Source organism: Geotrypetes seraphini, chromosome 5 (assembly GCF_902459505.1).
Source record: "Geotrypetes seraphini chromosome 5, aGeoSer1.1, whole genome shotgun sequence".
In the NCBI taxonomy this organism is placed as follows: Eukaryota; Metazoa; Chordata; class Amphibia; order Gymnophiona; family Dermophiidae; genus Geotrypetes; species Geotrypetes seraphini.
This window is the reverse complement of record NC_047088.1, coordinates 213,583,228-213,601,489: the sequence shown is the minus strand read 5'-3', so window position 1 is coordinate 213,601,489 and position 18,262 is coordinate 213,583,228. Positions and strand designations below refer to the sequence as shown.

Here is an 18,262-nt window from a genome sequence, read left to right as displayed (position 1 = left end):
TGTCCCCAGATAGCCCTGCATAATAGGCACACAATTGGGTGCATGATTAAAGAATAGGATGCTCTGCCCCTAGCAGCTTTATAATATTTTTTTTTATTATAGCTCTAAAATGTGTCTAATGCTCTTCTCACTTCTTCAGATTTTTAGTACTGCAGTTACTTCCTTTCACGGTAAGAACATAAGAATTGCTGCTGCTGGGTCAGACCAGTGGTCCATCATGCCCAGCAGTCCGCTCACGCAGCGGCACCCAGGTCAAAGACCAGTGTTCTAAATGAGTCCAGCCTCACCTGCGTATGTTCCAGTTTAGCAGGAACTTGTCCAACTTTGTCTTGAATCCCTGGAGGGTGTTTTCCCCTATAAAACTCCGGAAGAGCATTCCAGTTTTCTATCACTCTCTGGGTGAAGAAGAACTTCCTTACATTTGTACAGAATCTATCCCCTTTCAACTTTAGAGAGTGCCCTTTCGTTCTCCCTACCTTGGAAAGAGTGAACAATCTGTCTTTATCTGCTAAGTCTATTCCCTTCAGTATTTTGAATGTTTCGATCATGTCCCCTCTCAGTCTCCAATGGAGATGGTCACATAAAATAACTTTATTCACGTGGCTTCTTAGACCTTCGACATAGACCTGTGTTTGGCACTACGTTGGACTTTTTGAGTTATCAGTTGTAATTCATGTAAATGCAGTTGAGGTATGTTGTTATTTTGGAAATTGCATTTGTGTGTAGTATAACACACTTTTTTTGACACCGTGGACTATTTCTTTTTACTTAGTTGGCTTCATTCCAGACTCCTGATTTATTTATTTGTAGACTGTTTAGCTGAAATACAGGCCCATGTAGAGCTTATAAGAAACCACGTGAATAAAGTTATTTTATGCAACTTTTGGATGTCATCTTCACTGTTGTGTTTTTGTTTTGTGTGTTGACTGTGAAGTTTTATCCCTCTGTTTTTGGACATTCGTCATGCTTGAGTACCTGAATAAATTCATGTAAACCATTCTGAGCTTCCCTGGGAGAATGGTATAGAAAATAAAATAAATAAAAATAAATAATATAGTGCCATATGTACTGCAGCCAGCCCTACTTGGTGTATAAGCTTCATTACTAGTGGTCTTCTCTTCTTCAAAGACCTCCTTTCTCTCAGCCAAGCTTGAGTCTTTGTCTACCTGCTGTTATATCCGGATCACCATTATTATCTTTGTTCTGATGGGTCATCCTTCTCTATGATTGCTGTGCTCCTATTGGTCCTTTTGCCTTGCCTCCTGGTCTTGTGGATGTTTTTCTTGCTCCATTCTGATCCAGCAAGCAAGTCGGGTCCATCTTGTTTCAGGATCATGTGTTCCTCTGCTCCCCTGAAGTTTTTGGTTTTTTTTTTTAACCTCTCTCTCCTACTACTACTACTACTACTGCATAACTCAACATCTCACCTCCGATACTACTTCCATTTGCCTGCCAGTTCTCCCATATCTGCCTTTTTCTCTTCAGAACTCCAACTTCATCTTCAGCTACAGTCTTCAAAAATTCAGTTTCTTTCCTTAGGGCAGCAAGCTTCTGAAAGTCTAAAAACTGTGAGTAAATTAGCTACATTTATTCAATAAAGTAAATTTCAGAAAAAGAACAGAGACTTCTCGTGTGTGCCAATGTGCAAGAGGAACCAGGAACATAGGCCAGGAACATAGGATTCTTTGCACATGTACACTAATTGGTTCACTTGGTACTTAATTAGCAATAACTTAAGAACTGGCTTTAACAAGTACTAATTGGCACTATTTAAGAAGTTAGGTTCAAGTTTAGGTTGCTTTTATTTGATAAACCCCTTAGGGAAGACCATCATCGAAGTGGGGCACAATAAAATAAAAAGAAGGATCCATGTCCAAAAAGAACTCCAGTACAAAGAAATAAAAGTATAAGTGCTGCTGATCTACCGCATCCCCAAAGCAAGCTCACATCCTCGGGAAAAAAAACCCTCTCTAAAAAAAAAATCTTCAGGAGTTTCTTGCTGTAAAAACAACAGACAACTGGTTCCAGAGTATGGGACTGACCACACCATACATTAAGTTCCTTAAAGAAACCCTGAGAACTTGATGAAAAGACAGCACTACCAGCTGAAACTGGAAGGGAGACCATAAGGACTGAGAGGAAGGACACTTCTCCCTCTGTACACACGGGGGTTGGGGGCAGAGCCGGCCTGCGAATATTGAAAAACCGCAAATAACTTTAAGGGCTGCCCCACCTCCCTGCTGCCTTCCGGAACCTCCCCAGACCTTACCAGGTAGTCTAGCGGTGACGCGGGGCAGGAGCAATCTTCCTATGCTCCTGCTCCGTCATCAAAAATGGCTGCCATGAGTTCCCATGGTAGTCTCGTGAGACCACGGGAACTCACGGCAGCCATTTTTGATGACGGCTCCGCATGGGGCAGGAGCGTAGGAAGATTGCTTCTGCCCCGCATCACCACTAGACCATCAGGTAAAGTCTGGGGAGGTTTGGGATGCAGGAAGGAGGCAGGGGGGGATAGATCAGAGGAAAAAACTGCGAATAACCGAATTTACTAAACCCATGTATACGGAGGGAGAAGTGTATAAGGTATTAACAACTAGAACAGACATAATAGAAAATACCAGTTTGGAGAATTTTGTAGATCAACACCAAAACATTCAAAGTAATATGAAAAGTAATTGGGAGCCAGTGCTCGGAGTACAGCAGTGGTTTGACATGGTCAAATTTCCTAGCAAATACAACTTTACCGCAGAATTCTGAATCAGTTGGAGTCGCTTAAGTTCCCTCTGGCTAAGTCCTCTAAATAAAGAGTTACAATAATCCAAGTAACTAAGAACTAGCGTGTGTAAACAGTGTGCCTAATTTCTATAGTGCATCTCCTAAGAAGGTGTGACCATGGAAGGGATATGGCCTTATAGGAAGCATGCCCAGCATTTATGTTTATTTAATTAAAATTTAATATTCCGCTCAAGCTTACATTAAAATTTAATATTCCACTCAAGATCCACAAACTAAAAAAGAGGAAGGGAGGGATAGGGATAGGGGGGAGAGGTGAATAGGGAAAAGGGAATGGGGGTAGGAATTAGGGGGAGGGTATTGAGAGATGTAATGGGTATTCTGGAAATATATTTTGAAGAAATGAAAAATATTTGATGGAAATTAATATGATGAATTTTAATTTAATGATTATTTTATTGCATTATATTATTATATATTTATTAATTTCTTCAATAAAAATGTTATAAATTAAAAAAGAGGAAAGGAACTCCATCAAACAATAGGATAGAATTAATAACATAACATACTTCTCATTCATACAAAATGCATTAACTTCATGCCAGTCTTATTGTGCTCCTAGGGAGACCTATGCTATTGACCTGCTACCGACCAATTCAATACATATGTCTACCCTGAGGGATCTCTTCACCAAAAAGATGGGGGGGGGGGGAGGATAAGCGTTCAGAAGAGTCTTGAAAGCTCTGAAGTTTTCTTCTAAGCGTAAATGTTTAGGGAGGTGATTCCATAAAGATGGAACAAAACAAACAAAAAAAAAAGCTTTGGACCTAGTAAACTCCCATCTGGCCCTTTTGTCTGATGGCACAATCAATCTGTGATCTTGCAATGATCTTAGTGTCCTAGATGGTGTGTAAGGGATTATTAATGAATGCTAGGAGCCTGGTGATTGAGAATAAAATGCTTTATGCGTCAGCGTTAAGGTCTTAAATTGCATTCTATTAAAAAAAAAAAAAGGGCAACAAGTGGTATTGTACCCAAATACCAGTAGGTAGGCACAAGCATTTACAGCACCCCTACAGTTAGGCATGAGAATGCAGACTTAAGCTGGTATTCTATAATGGCAGTTCCAGGCTGAATTTGTAGTTCACACCCTCTATCCCAGCCCCTATCTTTAGACACTATTTACTACATCTAGACCATGGGTGGGCAACTCCGGTCCTCGAGGGCCGGAATCCAGTGGGGTTTTCAGGATTTCCCCAATGAATATGCATTGAAAGCAGTGCATGCAAATAGATCTCATGCATAGTCATTGGGGAAATCCTGAAAACCCCACTGGATTCCGGCCCTCGAGGACCAGAGTTGCCCACCCCTGATCCAGACCCTAGTTACTATCGTGCACCACCTCATTAGTGCAGGTTAATGTCATTTTGTCGTCCATTTTTCATAACTAGGTCTCACTGCATAAAATAGGACTTGCAGGCATGTTAACAGCATTAATGTGGGCTACAGCAGTCGGCTATCTTAGGCTTTCTAGCCTTAAAACATCTCCATTCTTCTGATACCCATTCTCTTGTCCCCTATATGTTTTCAAATTGCCAGCTTGCATCCCTCTAATGCCTGCACTGTGTCAGGTGATGGTATCCATAGCCTGAAAAGACGCAGTGGCGCGAGGGCCAGAGGCGACCAGTGTGGTGGCACCCCTTCCTCGCCCTGCTCTTTACCCCCTGCTCCTTCCCTGCTCCCCTGATGCATACGCGCATCCCCCTTTCCTTTCCCCATACCTCTTTAACTTTCCCGGCACGAGCAACATCACAAACTTGCTGCCTGCGTCAGCTCGCCCTCTGATGTCACTTCCTAGGTGCGGGACCCAGACGCGTGACGTCGGAGGGTGAGCCAACGCCGGCACGAGCAGCAGGCTGGTGTTGCTGCTCACACTGACAAAGAGCTAGAGTGAAGGTGCGCACACGGTGAGGGGAAGAGTGAGAAGGGGTGGGGGTGGAGTGGAGAGGAGGACGGGTTCCAGCACCCCCACCAAGATGGTGCCCGAGGTGGACAACACTGTTATTCAGTGGATTAACATGTATTCAGTGTTACTACAACACTGAATACATGTTAATCCAGAGGTTCTCTCCCTCCCCCAAGTCCAGTGCAGGTATATGTTCAAAGTTTATGTGGAAAAAAAAAAAAAAAAGCTAACCTTCTGTTTTGCTGACAGTGGCATCGGCTAATTTACATTTCTCTATGCATTCCTCCTGTGACTGGTCTTCAGAAGCGAGAGTGCATTCTATGCAGCTCCTGTGAAAAGGAATACAGCAGATCATCAATCTCTGTCAGCCACACGGCATAAAAAGGTGGAGGAAAACGCAGCCTTCATTTAAAAGAGGGGGGCAGACAAAGGGTCTTATGCACACCGACATATGATACGGTATCTACTGCCTGAGGAAACAGAGAAGCCGCAGACTGTGATGAGGGTCTCCCCACCCCTTGCCTTCCCTGAGAGCTCTTGAAGATGTGAGACGGTGCCCCAGGCAGCATTATTCATGTGGCAGCGTCTGCATGGAGGAGCAGCAGGTTGTTCATATAGGAACTTCATTTGCCAAGAACAGATGTGAGGTTGGTCCAGAGATGAAGTCTGGCACAAATTAAGAGCTGCTTTGCTTGTTCAACAGCATCAGATTAAAAAACCCCATGTTTGACTAGTTGTTTGGGTTTTTTTTTTTCCTCTGAGTAACACATCAGTTTTACAGATGGGAAATCTGTTTCCAATTTTCCTTAATCAGATATCATTGCTCTGTCTTATCAATGACTTCAATGAATTTGAAGTCTGAAATAGTTTGCAAGATTAAGCAGTTCGAAAACCAACCACTTCATTTCACTAGTACACATCATTCCAGGCCTGAATGTCATTTTAAGACGGCATTTCGACTTCTCCTGGAGGCATACCCAGCCAGTCAGGTTTTTAGGTTTACCACGGTGAATTAGCATGGGATAAATTTGCACACATTAGCAGGCCGTGCATACTCATTGTGGTAATCCTGAAACACCTATGGTTTAGGTGTAGCTTCAAGTTGAGAAGCAGTGCCTTAGACATAATGATTTATCCAAGAACTTTACAAGATTTTGCAGAACACAACATATAACTGAATGAAAACTAAAGTGAACATGTAAGAACCAATAACAGTCAGTGTCAGCAGACTAACTCCAATCCAAGAAAATCACCTAGTTTAAAAACGTCAGTAATTTCAATTTATCTTGCCAGTAGCACCTTAGTCCTAAGCTGAGCCTGCCAGAGATCTCTATTCTTCAAAAGGGTAAATGTATAATGAGCTGCCTAATTGTAGGTGCTAAGAATACAGGGAGATGATGGTCCATGCCCCTTTCCAGTGGCACATTATGAGAATACCAGCTAAAAACAGTTACATGCGTAAATGCAAACAGTGCCAATTAACACCAATTAAAAGCTAATTTAACAAATCCCCCCCACCCACTTTTACAAAGATGTGGTAGTGGCTGTCGTGTGACAAACGTTCCAATGCCCACTGAAATCCTATGGATGTCAGAGTGATTACCATGGCCCCAGGCAATAATTGCCTTTGTAAAAGGGGGCCTATGGCCAGGATGCACTAACCTGCCTGATCGGGCCCGATCCAGGCAGGTCCGACGAATTCAGGAAACTCCAACATGCAGATGAGGGCGATCGGAGCAACGCCCCCATCTGCAGGCACAGATCGTGCTTTAGCGATCCCAGCGCATGTGCAGACCATCTATAAATGGTCTAAGCATGTGCGGGACTTCCAGGCTATCGGAGTTGGGTTTGGGTTTTTTTCTTCTATTTTTTTTACACTGAGTGCAGCCAGGGAAAAGTACTGGACAGACGATCGAGGAACTTTTGGGAGCCCATGGTTTTAACCCGCTTAAGCCAGAGGGTTAAAACCAAGGGCTTGCAGTGCGGGGAAGGGTGGGAGAGTAGGGGCAGGCAGGCACGTTTGGAGGGGGATAGACGTATAGGGCAGTCGCATAGCCTGCGGGGTAAGGATCGAGCTGTGGCTTCCCCATGCCCGGCAGAAGGATATAGGCGAGCGGGGGCTGCAGTCCGGGGCCCGGCCAGCCCGTACAGTTACAGGGGATCATGTAGATTGGATTGCCTGGAAACGGGTGAGAATGGGTATGCCCGTGGCTCCTGGCAGTTGCGGCCGTGTTCGGGGCAGGCAGGTAGGCACGTTCAGGGCTGCAGGAGGCATTCGGGACAGCAGGAGATCGGGGCTGACAAGGCAGAGAGCAGGGCTGCAGAAGGCAGGGCAGCCGCAAAGGGCTTCAGCGACTAGTCCTCAGAAGTCGCTTTTTTTTGATCGGCCAGCTCAGTCGATGTTGCAGAGTTTTGTTTAGTGAATTGCGTCCTTGCCTACTTTGCATGCCGTTGCCCTCATTTGCATGCGTGGATCGGAGGATGGTCGAAAGACAGGTAAGTGAATTGGTCCAGGGTCGCTAAGGGGTCGCAAACTGATTGGTACATGGTGCTTGGTTAACCTTACCACATAATGTTTGTTCCAACTTTGGGGCTCTTTTACCAAACGGTGGTAAAAAGTGGCCTTAGAGCGCGCTTACATGAGTCATTCCTGACTGCTAAGGCCATTTTGGCCTCATGGGTAAAATGGCTGAGTTTTCTATTTTTTTAAATTAGTGACCATATGCTAATTTTCCCATTAGCGTTTGCCCATTAGTGCATGAGTGAATCTAGGCCTATGTGAATCTAGGCCTATGTGTCTTAAACCTAATTCTAGGTCTCATTACTATTCTATAACTTGTGTACACAACTTTGCGTGTTTAGCGCCAAATTGTGTGTGCAAATTTATTGAATTAGGAGGTATTTGTATTATTCTGCGATCTGGTTCCATACTGTTTTTCATTTCTAGAATTTAAAAAAACTGCACTAAAAGGCATACACAACCTGAACAGAGTCCCATGGTATTAATATATATTTGACACCGTTCTTATGGAGCTAGTTTTTTCAAACGGCATTTACGAGCATGGGCTTTTACTTCAACATCCACATAATTTGTGATATAATCACAACCATTGGGACCACTGAGGAAGACGTGGACCGTGTTGGGTCCTCTTTGTCTTACACATGTGGATTGTTTTTCTGATTTTGCAGACTGAATAAAAGCCTGCATCAGGAACATTAGTTTCCACAATTTTTTTGTTTAGTTCGTTGTCATATTGTGGAAACTTTGGGTTCTCGTCTTCTGATTAATATCTTTGTGTAATTGTAACATGAAGCGAATAGAAAAGAGAAAGATGATGCCCCAACCACTCTCACCGTTTAGAGTTGCAGGGATCACCACATATGGGGCATCTTTCACAGGTGCTTCCAGAGACCCCGGGGTTAGCACAGATACATTTTCCACAAACACATTCTCCACGCCCACTGCAGAGCTCTCCATCCGCAGACATACATGTGTCAAAATTGGTTGTACAGTTGCAGTATTCACCAGTCCAGCCATTGTGGCATACACATTCCCCACAATCACAGTCTCCGTGACCTGGAAAATAATGGCCATATTACTGAGAAACACATTCAAGATAGATAACAACATTTTAATAATAAAGGATGCATTTGAACAAAGTGGACTATAATTTTAAATAGGAGAGAGATCCAGCTGAGAGAAGATATACATTGGTGGAATAACACTGTACCATTATTGTGCTTCAATCCTATTCTAGAAGAATTGTTTCTTGAGCTAAGAGTAGAGTATTTCCATATTTATTCAACCTTCAGAGTCTCAGTTGAGATTATCAGGGATGCCAGTGAATATCGGTTAATGGCCCCCTGTTTGCTGATAATTTGAGGTCAACAGTTAATTCCAGATAGGTGCTACCAGGACAATATTTCCAAGGAGGCTAGGCACATGTCTATGGGTGCTGAACTCATGTTGGTACCAACCTCCACTGATTGGAAGTGAAGAAAAGGTGTGTGCTAAATGCTACAATCCTTCACTGAAGGAAAGCATCTCCCTTCTGCTCTGCTAAAGCTGATCATTTTGCAAAATGTTGTCCCCACCCTCCTGCAGGGGGCACCACATATGTAAAGCCAGCCCTGGTCATTATCATTTGCCACTAGGCTCTCAGCTACTATGAACTGGGAGTGAATGTGAATCCGTGACATGAAGAAACATATCAACACAGAATCTTATAACAGATTATGTACATGTAGTTGCCCAGTTTCTTTTATTTTCCCCTTGTCATAACTCCTAATAAATTGGAACCTCTGAAGTCTACACAGCCCTCTCTGGATCATGCAGATTCAGCTGAACCTAAACTCTACCTCTGGGTTAAGAAAAATTTAAGTATATACCTGAAGGGTGCTAGTGTACAGTGGCGTAGTGAGGGAGGGGGGGCAGACTGCCCCAGGGTGCCATGTCAGGGGTGCCAGAACCTCTATGCCCCGCCATACCATGCATGCCCCGCCCCCGCCATCCTTCCCCCCCCCCCACGCCATACCTCTGTAAATCTTTGCTAACACAAGCAACTTCTCCTGCCTGTTGCTCGTGCCAGCCTGGTTCCCCTCTGAATCATTTCTGGGTCAAGGGCCAGGAAGTGATGTCAGAGGGAAATCCAAAGCTGGCATGAGGAGCATGCTGGAAAAAGCCATATGCACTGGTAAGGATTAACAGGTTCAAGGGGGAAAGGAGAGCATGAGTGTGGAGTGGGGGTTGGGGAGGAGTGGGGGGTATGAAGAACTGGGGGGCGTGGAGAAGAGTGCGCCTCCTACCCATACTATGCCACTGCTACTGTAATATCCTTACCAGTCTCAATCTCTTTATAACCTGTTGTATTACACAGTAATACTTCTAAAACAAATAGGAGAAAATATTTTTTTCACTCAGTGCATATTTAAGCTCTGGAACTCATTCCTGTAGGATGTGGTAAAAACAGTTTGCACAGCTAGGTTTTAAAATGGTTTGGACAAACTCCTGGAGGTATATCATAAACCATTAGTAAGTTAGACATGGGGTAAACCACTTTTTGTCCCTGAGGGTCGGTAGCATAAAATCCTTTTGAGGTGCTTGGGACCTGACTTGGTCAATGTTAGAAGTAGGATACTGAGCTAAATGGGCCTTTGATTTGACACAGGATGGCAATTTTTAGGTTCTTATACTCAAGGGAGGTAGGGGTGGGGAGAGACTTTTACTAGACACATAGAAGAAAGGTCCAGTATTACCTAGCCTTGACTAAAAAAATAACACTCCAAAATGCAATAGATTGGAAGAGTCTGGCGTTCTAAAAATTATTAACATGCAATTGATTATTTGATCTATAAGTTCTATATATAACAGTAGAATTTTGCTTTTTAATAATTCATGATGGGTATCCATCTCTTGTATAATAGCTGTCTAACATCACAATACTAATTGATTGATATTCAGCCCACGGTGAAATTAGCCCCACTTATTCAATACCAGCCTGAAGTATTCATGGTAGCCATTTCGAAGTACAGGCTGTGCCAGGTAGGAGTGAGTGGGCCTTGCTCCTGTTTCCCCCTAGACCACCGAGGACCCAAAGAGGTAGGGGGCTGAGCCATCTATGTAAAGTTGCGGGGTAGGATACAGAGATCAGAGTGGAGCCCTGGGACGTCATTGGCTGCCACCTGGAGGTTAACTGGTGCTTGGTTAACCTTACCACATAAAGTTAGGACAACCTTTTGTTCCAACTTTGGGGCTCTTTTACCAAACGATGGTAAAAAGTGGCCTTAGAGCGCGCTTAGATGAGTCATTCCTGACTGCTAAGGCCATTTTGGCCTCATGGGTAAAATGGCTGAGTTTTCTATTTTTTAAATTAGTGGCCATATGCTAATTTTCCCATTAGCATTTGCCCATTAGTGCATGAGTTAATTGATTAGTGCTGCACATGCCTACTCTCTATGCGGCTCCGCTTCCAGTGTTAAAAAAAATACATTCTATTTTTTAGAATATGGGAAGCAGGTTCAGATGCCAAAATTACCATGGGTTGCCTTAGCCACTGGTTATGCATTTTAAGCTGTAGTAAGTTAGTGCTTACCACAATTTAGTAAAAGCACCCCTTTATGCAGTTGCCTAGTTGATTAGCAGACTGAATATCACCGCTAACCAGCTATGTCACTGCTCTACCCAAACTCTGTCCCTGGCCTGCCCCCTAACCTCACCAGTTGGGGGATAACCAGTTTACAGAAATATTAAATGACTCTGTCTGGTTAAGTGCCATTGAATGGCCTTGCTTTATCTCAACCAAGCAAGTTAGAGTTGAGAGTGTAGTACAGTCACTTAATCCTCCACTGCCCCAGGTACATTAGATAGACTATGAGCCCACTGGGACAGATAAGCAAAATGCTTGATGTACCTGTATGTAAATTGTAAACTGCTTTGAGTGTGGTTGTATAACTACAAAAAGGCAGTTTACAAGTCCCTATCCCTTTCAACCAAGCAATTTTAATGGCCCAGAGCCTCTCCTGGCATTTTAAATTGCTATGAATATTTACTCCCAATATTTTAACACATTTAGAAGCATATTTTCAAAGCAGACACACAATGGTACTTTGTGTGTCTAAGTGCTTTAAAAATGAGCCCCTTAGACATATAACATCACTCTTAAAATTGTCACTACAAATAAATAGACTTTCAGTTTTATCTAGAAGCTTCTCAAACTTGTTTCAAACTAAAGGTCAAATGGAAGTGTCATTCACTGATTGTTTTACTTTACTGTATGGTAATTCATGATTCACCCACCAGTTAGCTCAAGGCGAGTCACAATCATATTAATATCAATCTAACGAGCCACCCAAGAAGAACCCAAGTCTAGCCTTCCTCTGTGCTCCTCAAGAGTCAGCCTTGTGGATGCCAGTGGATGCTGAGCAACCCCAGTATAGAGCAAGCACCTTCATTGTGTTCAGGGTGGGTTAATTTGTATTGTGTTTGATATCCCCAATCATTTAAAATGTGCTCTACAAATTTTTTGTAGTGAGGGTGAGAGGTGCCTGGGATGGTGCTGCCCCTATCTGCCCTCTTCTCTACCCCTCTCTCTACTCTCTTCTCCACCCCCCTGCTCCTTCCCTGCCCCCCCCCCCGCCACAAGCACACCCCTTCCCTTCCCTACCCCATACCTCTTTTAACTTCCTCGGCACGAGCAGCATCATCAACTTGCTGCCCGTGTCAGCATTGGCTCTCCCTATGACATTACTTCTTAGGCACAGGACCTAGAAGTGACGTCGGAGGGAGAGCTGACACTGACGCGAGCAACAGGTTGGCAGTGCTGTTTGCACTAGCGAAGAGATAGAAATACGGTGAGGGGGCCTTCCAAAGTGCACCCACGGCGGGGGGGGGGGGGGGGAGGGGAGGAATGGGAAGGAGCAGAGGAGGGTGGCGAGGAGGAGGGGTGCTGGCACCCACTCCAAGATGGCGCTTGGGATGGATTGCCCCTCCCTTACTATGCCACTGAGTGGAAGGAGCCCCTTCTAGGTTGTGGCTGATCAGAATCAACTAAATGCCTAATCCCTCCTTTTTGCCATGGAAAACGCTTGTATTTCTTGTCAATGCAGTTGAAAGACTAAATCCAAAATATGCTTTTCCTAATGGACCACTGAGGAAACCAGTTGGCAGTGACTTTACAGTGACCTTGGTTCCAGAAACTCCTCCATTTTAAGGTCATTAACCTGGTCCAAGTACAAATTAAAGTTTCCTGAAATCAGGGCAATTGAAGATTTCAACTTCAGGAAAGTGGGGCTTGAAATTGGGGCTTTTTGGGATGTTTGAGACCAAAAGGTCAGCAGCTTTTGGTGACAGCAAACTAATTTTATGGACCAGGTTTTGTCCCTGAAAATCAAGCTTTTATGGGTCTGAGGAAGAAGAAGAACTCCTTTTACCTCTACACTTAACTGGTGCTTGTAACAAAATCCTAGAGAGGATTTAGTAAAATCAGTATGGAAAAGCCAGGATTCCTTAACACACAAGAGTCTATGATAGATCATGCAAATAGGAATTTGGGGCCCAATTTTCACAAAATGACAAGCTCCTAAATTAGCTACCTAAATTTGTACCCTATTGTCAGCCAAACATAAGAGCATAACTATTCAGCTGAAAATTCATCTTAATTTAGCAGCTTAAAAGTGATGCTAATAAATGTAGGCCTCACATTTGTTTACCTAAATTTATGAGCCTAGTACTGAAATCAGTATTAAGCTCCTTTTCCCCCACCCTAAATTTGCCCTTTGTTACCTCCCACTTTTTATACTTTATGCCCTTAGCCCTACTATATTTTCAGAGAGGACAATTTACGATCATAGCTCTCAAAGGAGCCCTTTTACTACATGGTACATGGACTTGTCATTCCACTGGGGCTTGAGCTCATCTGAGAAGCTGAAAGTTATGCCATTGGTAGTTACGCTACCAGCAGGTGGAAAGATTTCAGCAGAGATATCAGACGAACGATGTACCACCCATCTGGGCAGCAGCAGCAGATGGGTAATATTGGAGGCAAAGAATCATTTGATGCAACAATGGCGACAACATCAAATTTATACTGCACAGAGGAAAGGCCCGGCAATCTGCTTCTGTATTTCACCATGAACACTTGATGATGTTCATCGAATTGCTAGGACTTGAACATGAGTCAATGGTACCTATCAAGTTTACGCTTACAGAATTAATGCATGCTAAATTTTAAAAAAAGACCATAGATTTATATTGGGCTTCTTAGATTTAGCGCATGTTAATGTCCATTAGCATATGCTAAGCTTTAGTAAAAGAGCCCCAAAACTAGGAGCATAAATCCTTTATTTTTTAACCTACTGAATGTTGATATTCCAACCCAAGCTAGAATATCCCCAGTTGGAATGATGGACTGAAAGTTGGAATATTCAAATGGGAATCTCACATCCTGGCAATTGTGTGAACTATATTGCCCCTCCCTCCCACAAACATACTGTACCTGCGCACACCAGTCCTTTAAATCTCACGCATGAAAAATCGTCACATTCACAGTGCTGTCCATAAATGCGCCCATAGGCTGAGGAGTGGCAGTTACATTGTCCGCAGTTACAGTCCCCACGCCCAGAGCAGGAATCGTGCTCTGGGGCACCTTTGCAGGAGTTTATGCTCAGCAGATCCTCGCTGCATTCGCAGTGAGGGCCAATGTAGCCCGGGTGGCAGAGGCAAACTCCACATTCGAAGGAGCCATTCCCTTTGCTGCACTTGGTGCTGTTCACATCCACACTGTTCTGGCACGTGCAGCTGCATTCAGGTCGGATCTCAATCTCCAGCGTATCTCTCAGGCCCACCGGCTTTATTATAATATGCCTGCTTTTCTTCTCACAGGTTGTTAGACCTATAGTTACATTGAAAGAAACCTAAAGAAAAATGAAAATACTATACCAGGGATTGATTCACTCTATGCTGAAACAGTTGTTGATAAAATGTAATAAAGGCCTTGATAAAAGAGAAAGTATACTGCAGTAAAGTCATCACTCGGGTCAATGAAGTGTAATACTTACCTACCATTTTCAATGTACTTATAGGGATCCAAGTCTCGCATGTTTACAGATAGGAAGGCACAGTATTTTCCAAATGGAGCAGATTTCTACCATTGTTTGGGCTTTACCTTTCTTATCTTTCTACCAGTTGTAAAATATTTATTTATTTTAAATTTCTTATATGCCGCCAGAAAGCTATTGAAACAGTGTACATGCAACTACTGTAGGTAGTCCGCCTTGAACTGCAAGGTATAGGCGGACTAGAAGTCCCTAATGTAATGTAAGGGACACTGATCAGGCAATTAGGCCTGATGGGCCGCCGCGGGAGCGGTCCGCTGGGCAAGATGGACCTCTGGCCTGACTCAGCGGAGGCAACTTCTTATGTTCTTATGTTCTTAATGTAATGTATTTCCCTATCTCAGGAGGGCTCACAATCTGAGCCAAACAGTGGTAAAAAGTGGCCTTAGGGTTACCATAATATGGCTCTAGGAAAAGGGGGACGGATTGCGACATCCAGGTTTTACTTCCATTGCTTTCAATCTCAATCCGTCCTTCTTTTTTTTTTTTTTTTTTTGGAGCCATATGGTAACCCTAGCCTTAACATGTCACCAAAGGTTCTTAACCCAGTCTTTGGAACACACTGAGCCAGTCAGGTTTTCAAGATACCAACAATGGCTATGCATGAGATACATTTGCATACACTGCCTCCACTGTATGCAAATTTATCGTGTGCATATTCAAAAGAACATAAGAATAGCCATACTGGTTCAGACCAATGGTCCATCTAGACCAATATCCTGTTTCCAACAGTGGCCAATCCAGGTGAAACCCACATAATAGCAACATTCCATGCTACTGATCCCGGGGTAAGCTTTCTCCGGGAGGGGAGGAGTGCCCTAGTGGCTAGAGCTGCTGCTCCAGCACCCTGAGTTTCACCCCAGACTGTTCCCCCTTGACTTTGGGCAAGTCACTTACCCTCCACTGCCCCATTGTGGGTATCCCGAAGACCTGACTGGTTGAATGTGTCCTGTGTCCTGAGGCCTGGGTTGAGAACCCCTGCCTAAACACATCAGGCTGGTCAGCTCCATACCACGGTACTCGCAGTTTAATTTCAATTCAACTTTCAGAGAAGTAGGCAGTCTCAAATTTATGAGAGGAATAAGCTAATAGAGCAGCAGGCTGAGAAGCAGGAAAAGCCAGATCTGAATCTACTGCTGCTCCTGCGATCTTGGGCGAGTCACTTAATCCTCCATTAATCCTCAGGTACAAATTGAACCCCCTCCCCCCTTTTACTATGCCGTGGTAGAGGTTTCTACTGTGGCCCGGAGCGCTAAATGCTTCGATGCTCCTAGAATTCCTATGAGCGTTGGAGCATTTAGCGCTCTGGGCTATGGTGGAAACTTCTACCACAGCTTAGTAAAAGAGGGCCTTACATTGTGAGCCCTCTGGGGACAAGGAAATAACCTACTGTGCCTGATGAGAAAAACTGACAAGAATTAGAATGGGGCTGTGAAATTTGGGAACTCCATCCTAAATATTAAAAAAATATTTGTGGAAAAAAATAGGTTCTGATTTACCTAATTAAGGCCCCCTTTTATCAAACCACTTTAGGGTGTTCTTTTTTTTTATTGCTGGCCGCTGCAGTAAAAGCTCCGATGCTCACAGAATTAATTCCTATGTGCATCGGAGATTTTACCGCAGCGGCTGGCGATAAAAATAACATGGGGAGGAGATAAGCACAAACCCACACACCGTACATCTGGGAGCGTTATTCACATGTGGCTGTAACTCAGAAAATAATTACTGTACTAACATTTCTGCCAGGGATGTGCTTTCATTGGTACATATTTGGCTTGATGGTGATATTCAGCCCTTGGAGGTCAGTGGTTTTAAAGTTGCTAACAGCAGCAAGCTAAGTCCTAATATTCAATGCTGGGCCATGTCTGGGCTCCAGCATTAAATATCTGGATACATGTGGTTTCCTCAAAGTTAAGCGGGCACCAGCCCACATTTAGATTGGCCCAATTATTATGCTGTCCTAACTTTATCCACTTACTTAACCAGTTAGCAGATGGAACATTTCTGCTAACTGGTTAAATATTGGTTCTGCCAAAAATCTGCCTTGGCACTCATTAACCAGATAGGCAATATTTAGTGACAGTACCTCCTTATATGCTGCTGAAGATTGGTAGATGGCCATCTAGGCAGGGCTTTACAGGGCAGCAGCCTCTTCAGCCTGGTTAAACCCTTTGGAATATCATACCCTTAGGGAGTGCAAAATCGATTTTAACCCGCATTCGCCCATGAATTAATGCATGTATAGTAAATGTGTGACTACTGAAAACTTTTATTGCATTAAATTTTTTTTTCTAATTTAATGATTCTGCAAAATTAAAAAAAAAAGGCCCAAGAAGAGGGAAAAATTCTAAAAACAAACCACAACTTTTTTTTTTACCAGTTCACATCCATAATTTCTGCAGGACAGAGTAGGCAGGTTTAGTTTCCAGCTTCAATGTTTTAAAATATTCATTATCGCTAGCAAACTTTCACACAGTGTGCTTACCGTGTCCCCTACTTTTATGTTAGAGCATTTCTTCAGGTGTGGCAGAACCTTGTCCTTGCTGCAAAGTGCCGTGAAGGAAAGGGTGAGGCCTTCTGTGTCTCCCAGCACCTCCAGGTCTACTTCCGAACGCAGCTCCTGAGAACAGCAGCAGGGCCAATGACATTATTTTTGTGGCAGTAGACATCAGTTCACTATTTATGTGTTTTATTTGACACAAGGTTACGTTTTCAAATAAAGCAAGAAGAGAAGAAGAAATAACTTATGAGTTGCTATAATCATATACCGTCACCTACTGACAACACAATGGACAATAATTCAGACTGTAGTCAGAACACTGTCTTCCTAGCTTGACCCCCCAGTACTATCTTCCCTTCCTCGCTGACCCAAGCATTTTTGTACCTCTTTCCTTTTGTACCTGTGCTGTCATAAGCACTCTGTAGTCTGGACTGCTTCCCACTTCTCAGATTCTCAGCCCTTCCAGGCTGCATGCCCAGACTCCAAATGCATCAGACATGTCTCCTGTGCAGGACCCTCTAAATGCAACCCTGAACAACAGAATATGCACCGCAGAGGTTGTTATTTAAGGGATAGGTAAAGGGGATGGAACTTGTATGCCGCTTTTTCTGTGTGGTTCACACAGTCCTACCAGTAAACCCTGCACCACATTTCTGTGGGATCTCTGAGTAAACAGTTTCTGGGCCATAGCATCGCTGAACAGTATTTGATCATGCTCCAGCATGAGGGGAGTGGCAAACTCCAGATTTGGCTGAATCAGACGCCAAGAGAATCTGTTCTCATAGGCTTCCGCGGCTGGTGTCATGATTGTAACAGGTTTCTGAGTCTCGCCGTATCTTGTGTAGAAAGAACCGACGTTTCAGCCATCATGCTGTGGCCTTCTTCAGGGTATGCTGTGAGGTCTGTAATGTGTCTTTATATATAGCGGGTTTACGGACCTGATTGAGAACAGGGCAGAGAATCTGTTCTGTCCCACACAAAAGGATATTACCTATGTCGTGGGAAAGGCCACCCCAAACTAGAACTAAACCCCATTGGGAGGTCTGCACTTCTTGCACAGATCTATTTGGCTGTAACAAACTTAGCAAGCAGATTGCCTTGTCTACATCTGCTGCAAATGTCTACAAAATTTGTGGCAGATAAATAACCTGCAAATCTTTGGGAACACATAACGTGTCATGTGCAGAACTGTTTACAAAAAACAAACAAACATAAAAGGGAAAAAACCTGCAAAAGAGGCGGTGGGACTGCTGGACGACCAGGGGAGAAAAGGGTACATCAAGGAAGACAAACAAATTGCAGACAGACTAAATTCCTTCTATGCGTCTGTCTTTATGAAGGAGGATACCGCAACAATACCAGAAGCAGTGAAAATGTTCAAAGGTGTAAAAGAGGACAGCCTCACCACAGTAGAAGTGGACTTGGACCAGATATACTACCCGATCGACAAA

The 18,262-nt window shown here is 43.7% G+C and overlaps 1 protein-coding gene across 3 annotated transcripts in view; it reads right to left on the bottom strand.

Moving 5' to 3' along the window:
* Window positions 1-18,262, bottom strand: part of ITGB6 (integrin subunit beta 6) — a 183,896-nt gene that overhangs the window by 24,204 nt on the left and 141,430 nt on the right. For all 3 annotated transcript variants that reach the window (XM_033946572.1, XM_033946570.1, XM_033946569.1), the window contains 4 exons: window positions 16,797-16,931; window positions 13,693-14,110; window positions 8,054-8,276; window positions 4,931-5,028 (listed from right to left, as the gene is read on the bottom strand). In XM_033946572.1, coding sequence (XP_033802463.1) covers window positions 4,931-5,028; window positions 8,054-8,276; window positions 13,693-14,110; window positions 16,797-16,931 — 874 coding nt within the window. The remainder of the gene's footprint in view (window positions 1-4,930; window positions 5,029-8,053; window positions 8,277-13,692; window positions 14,111-16,796; window positions 16,932-18,262) is intronic.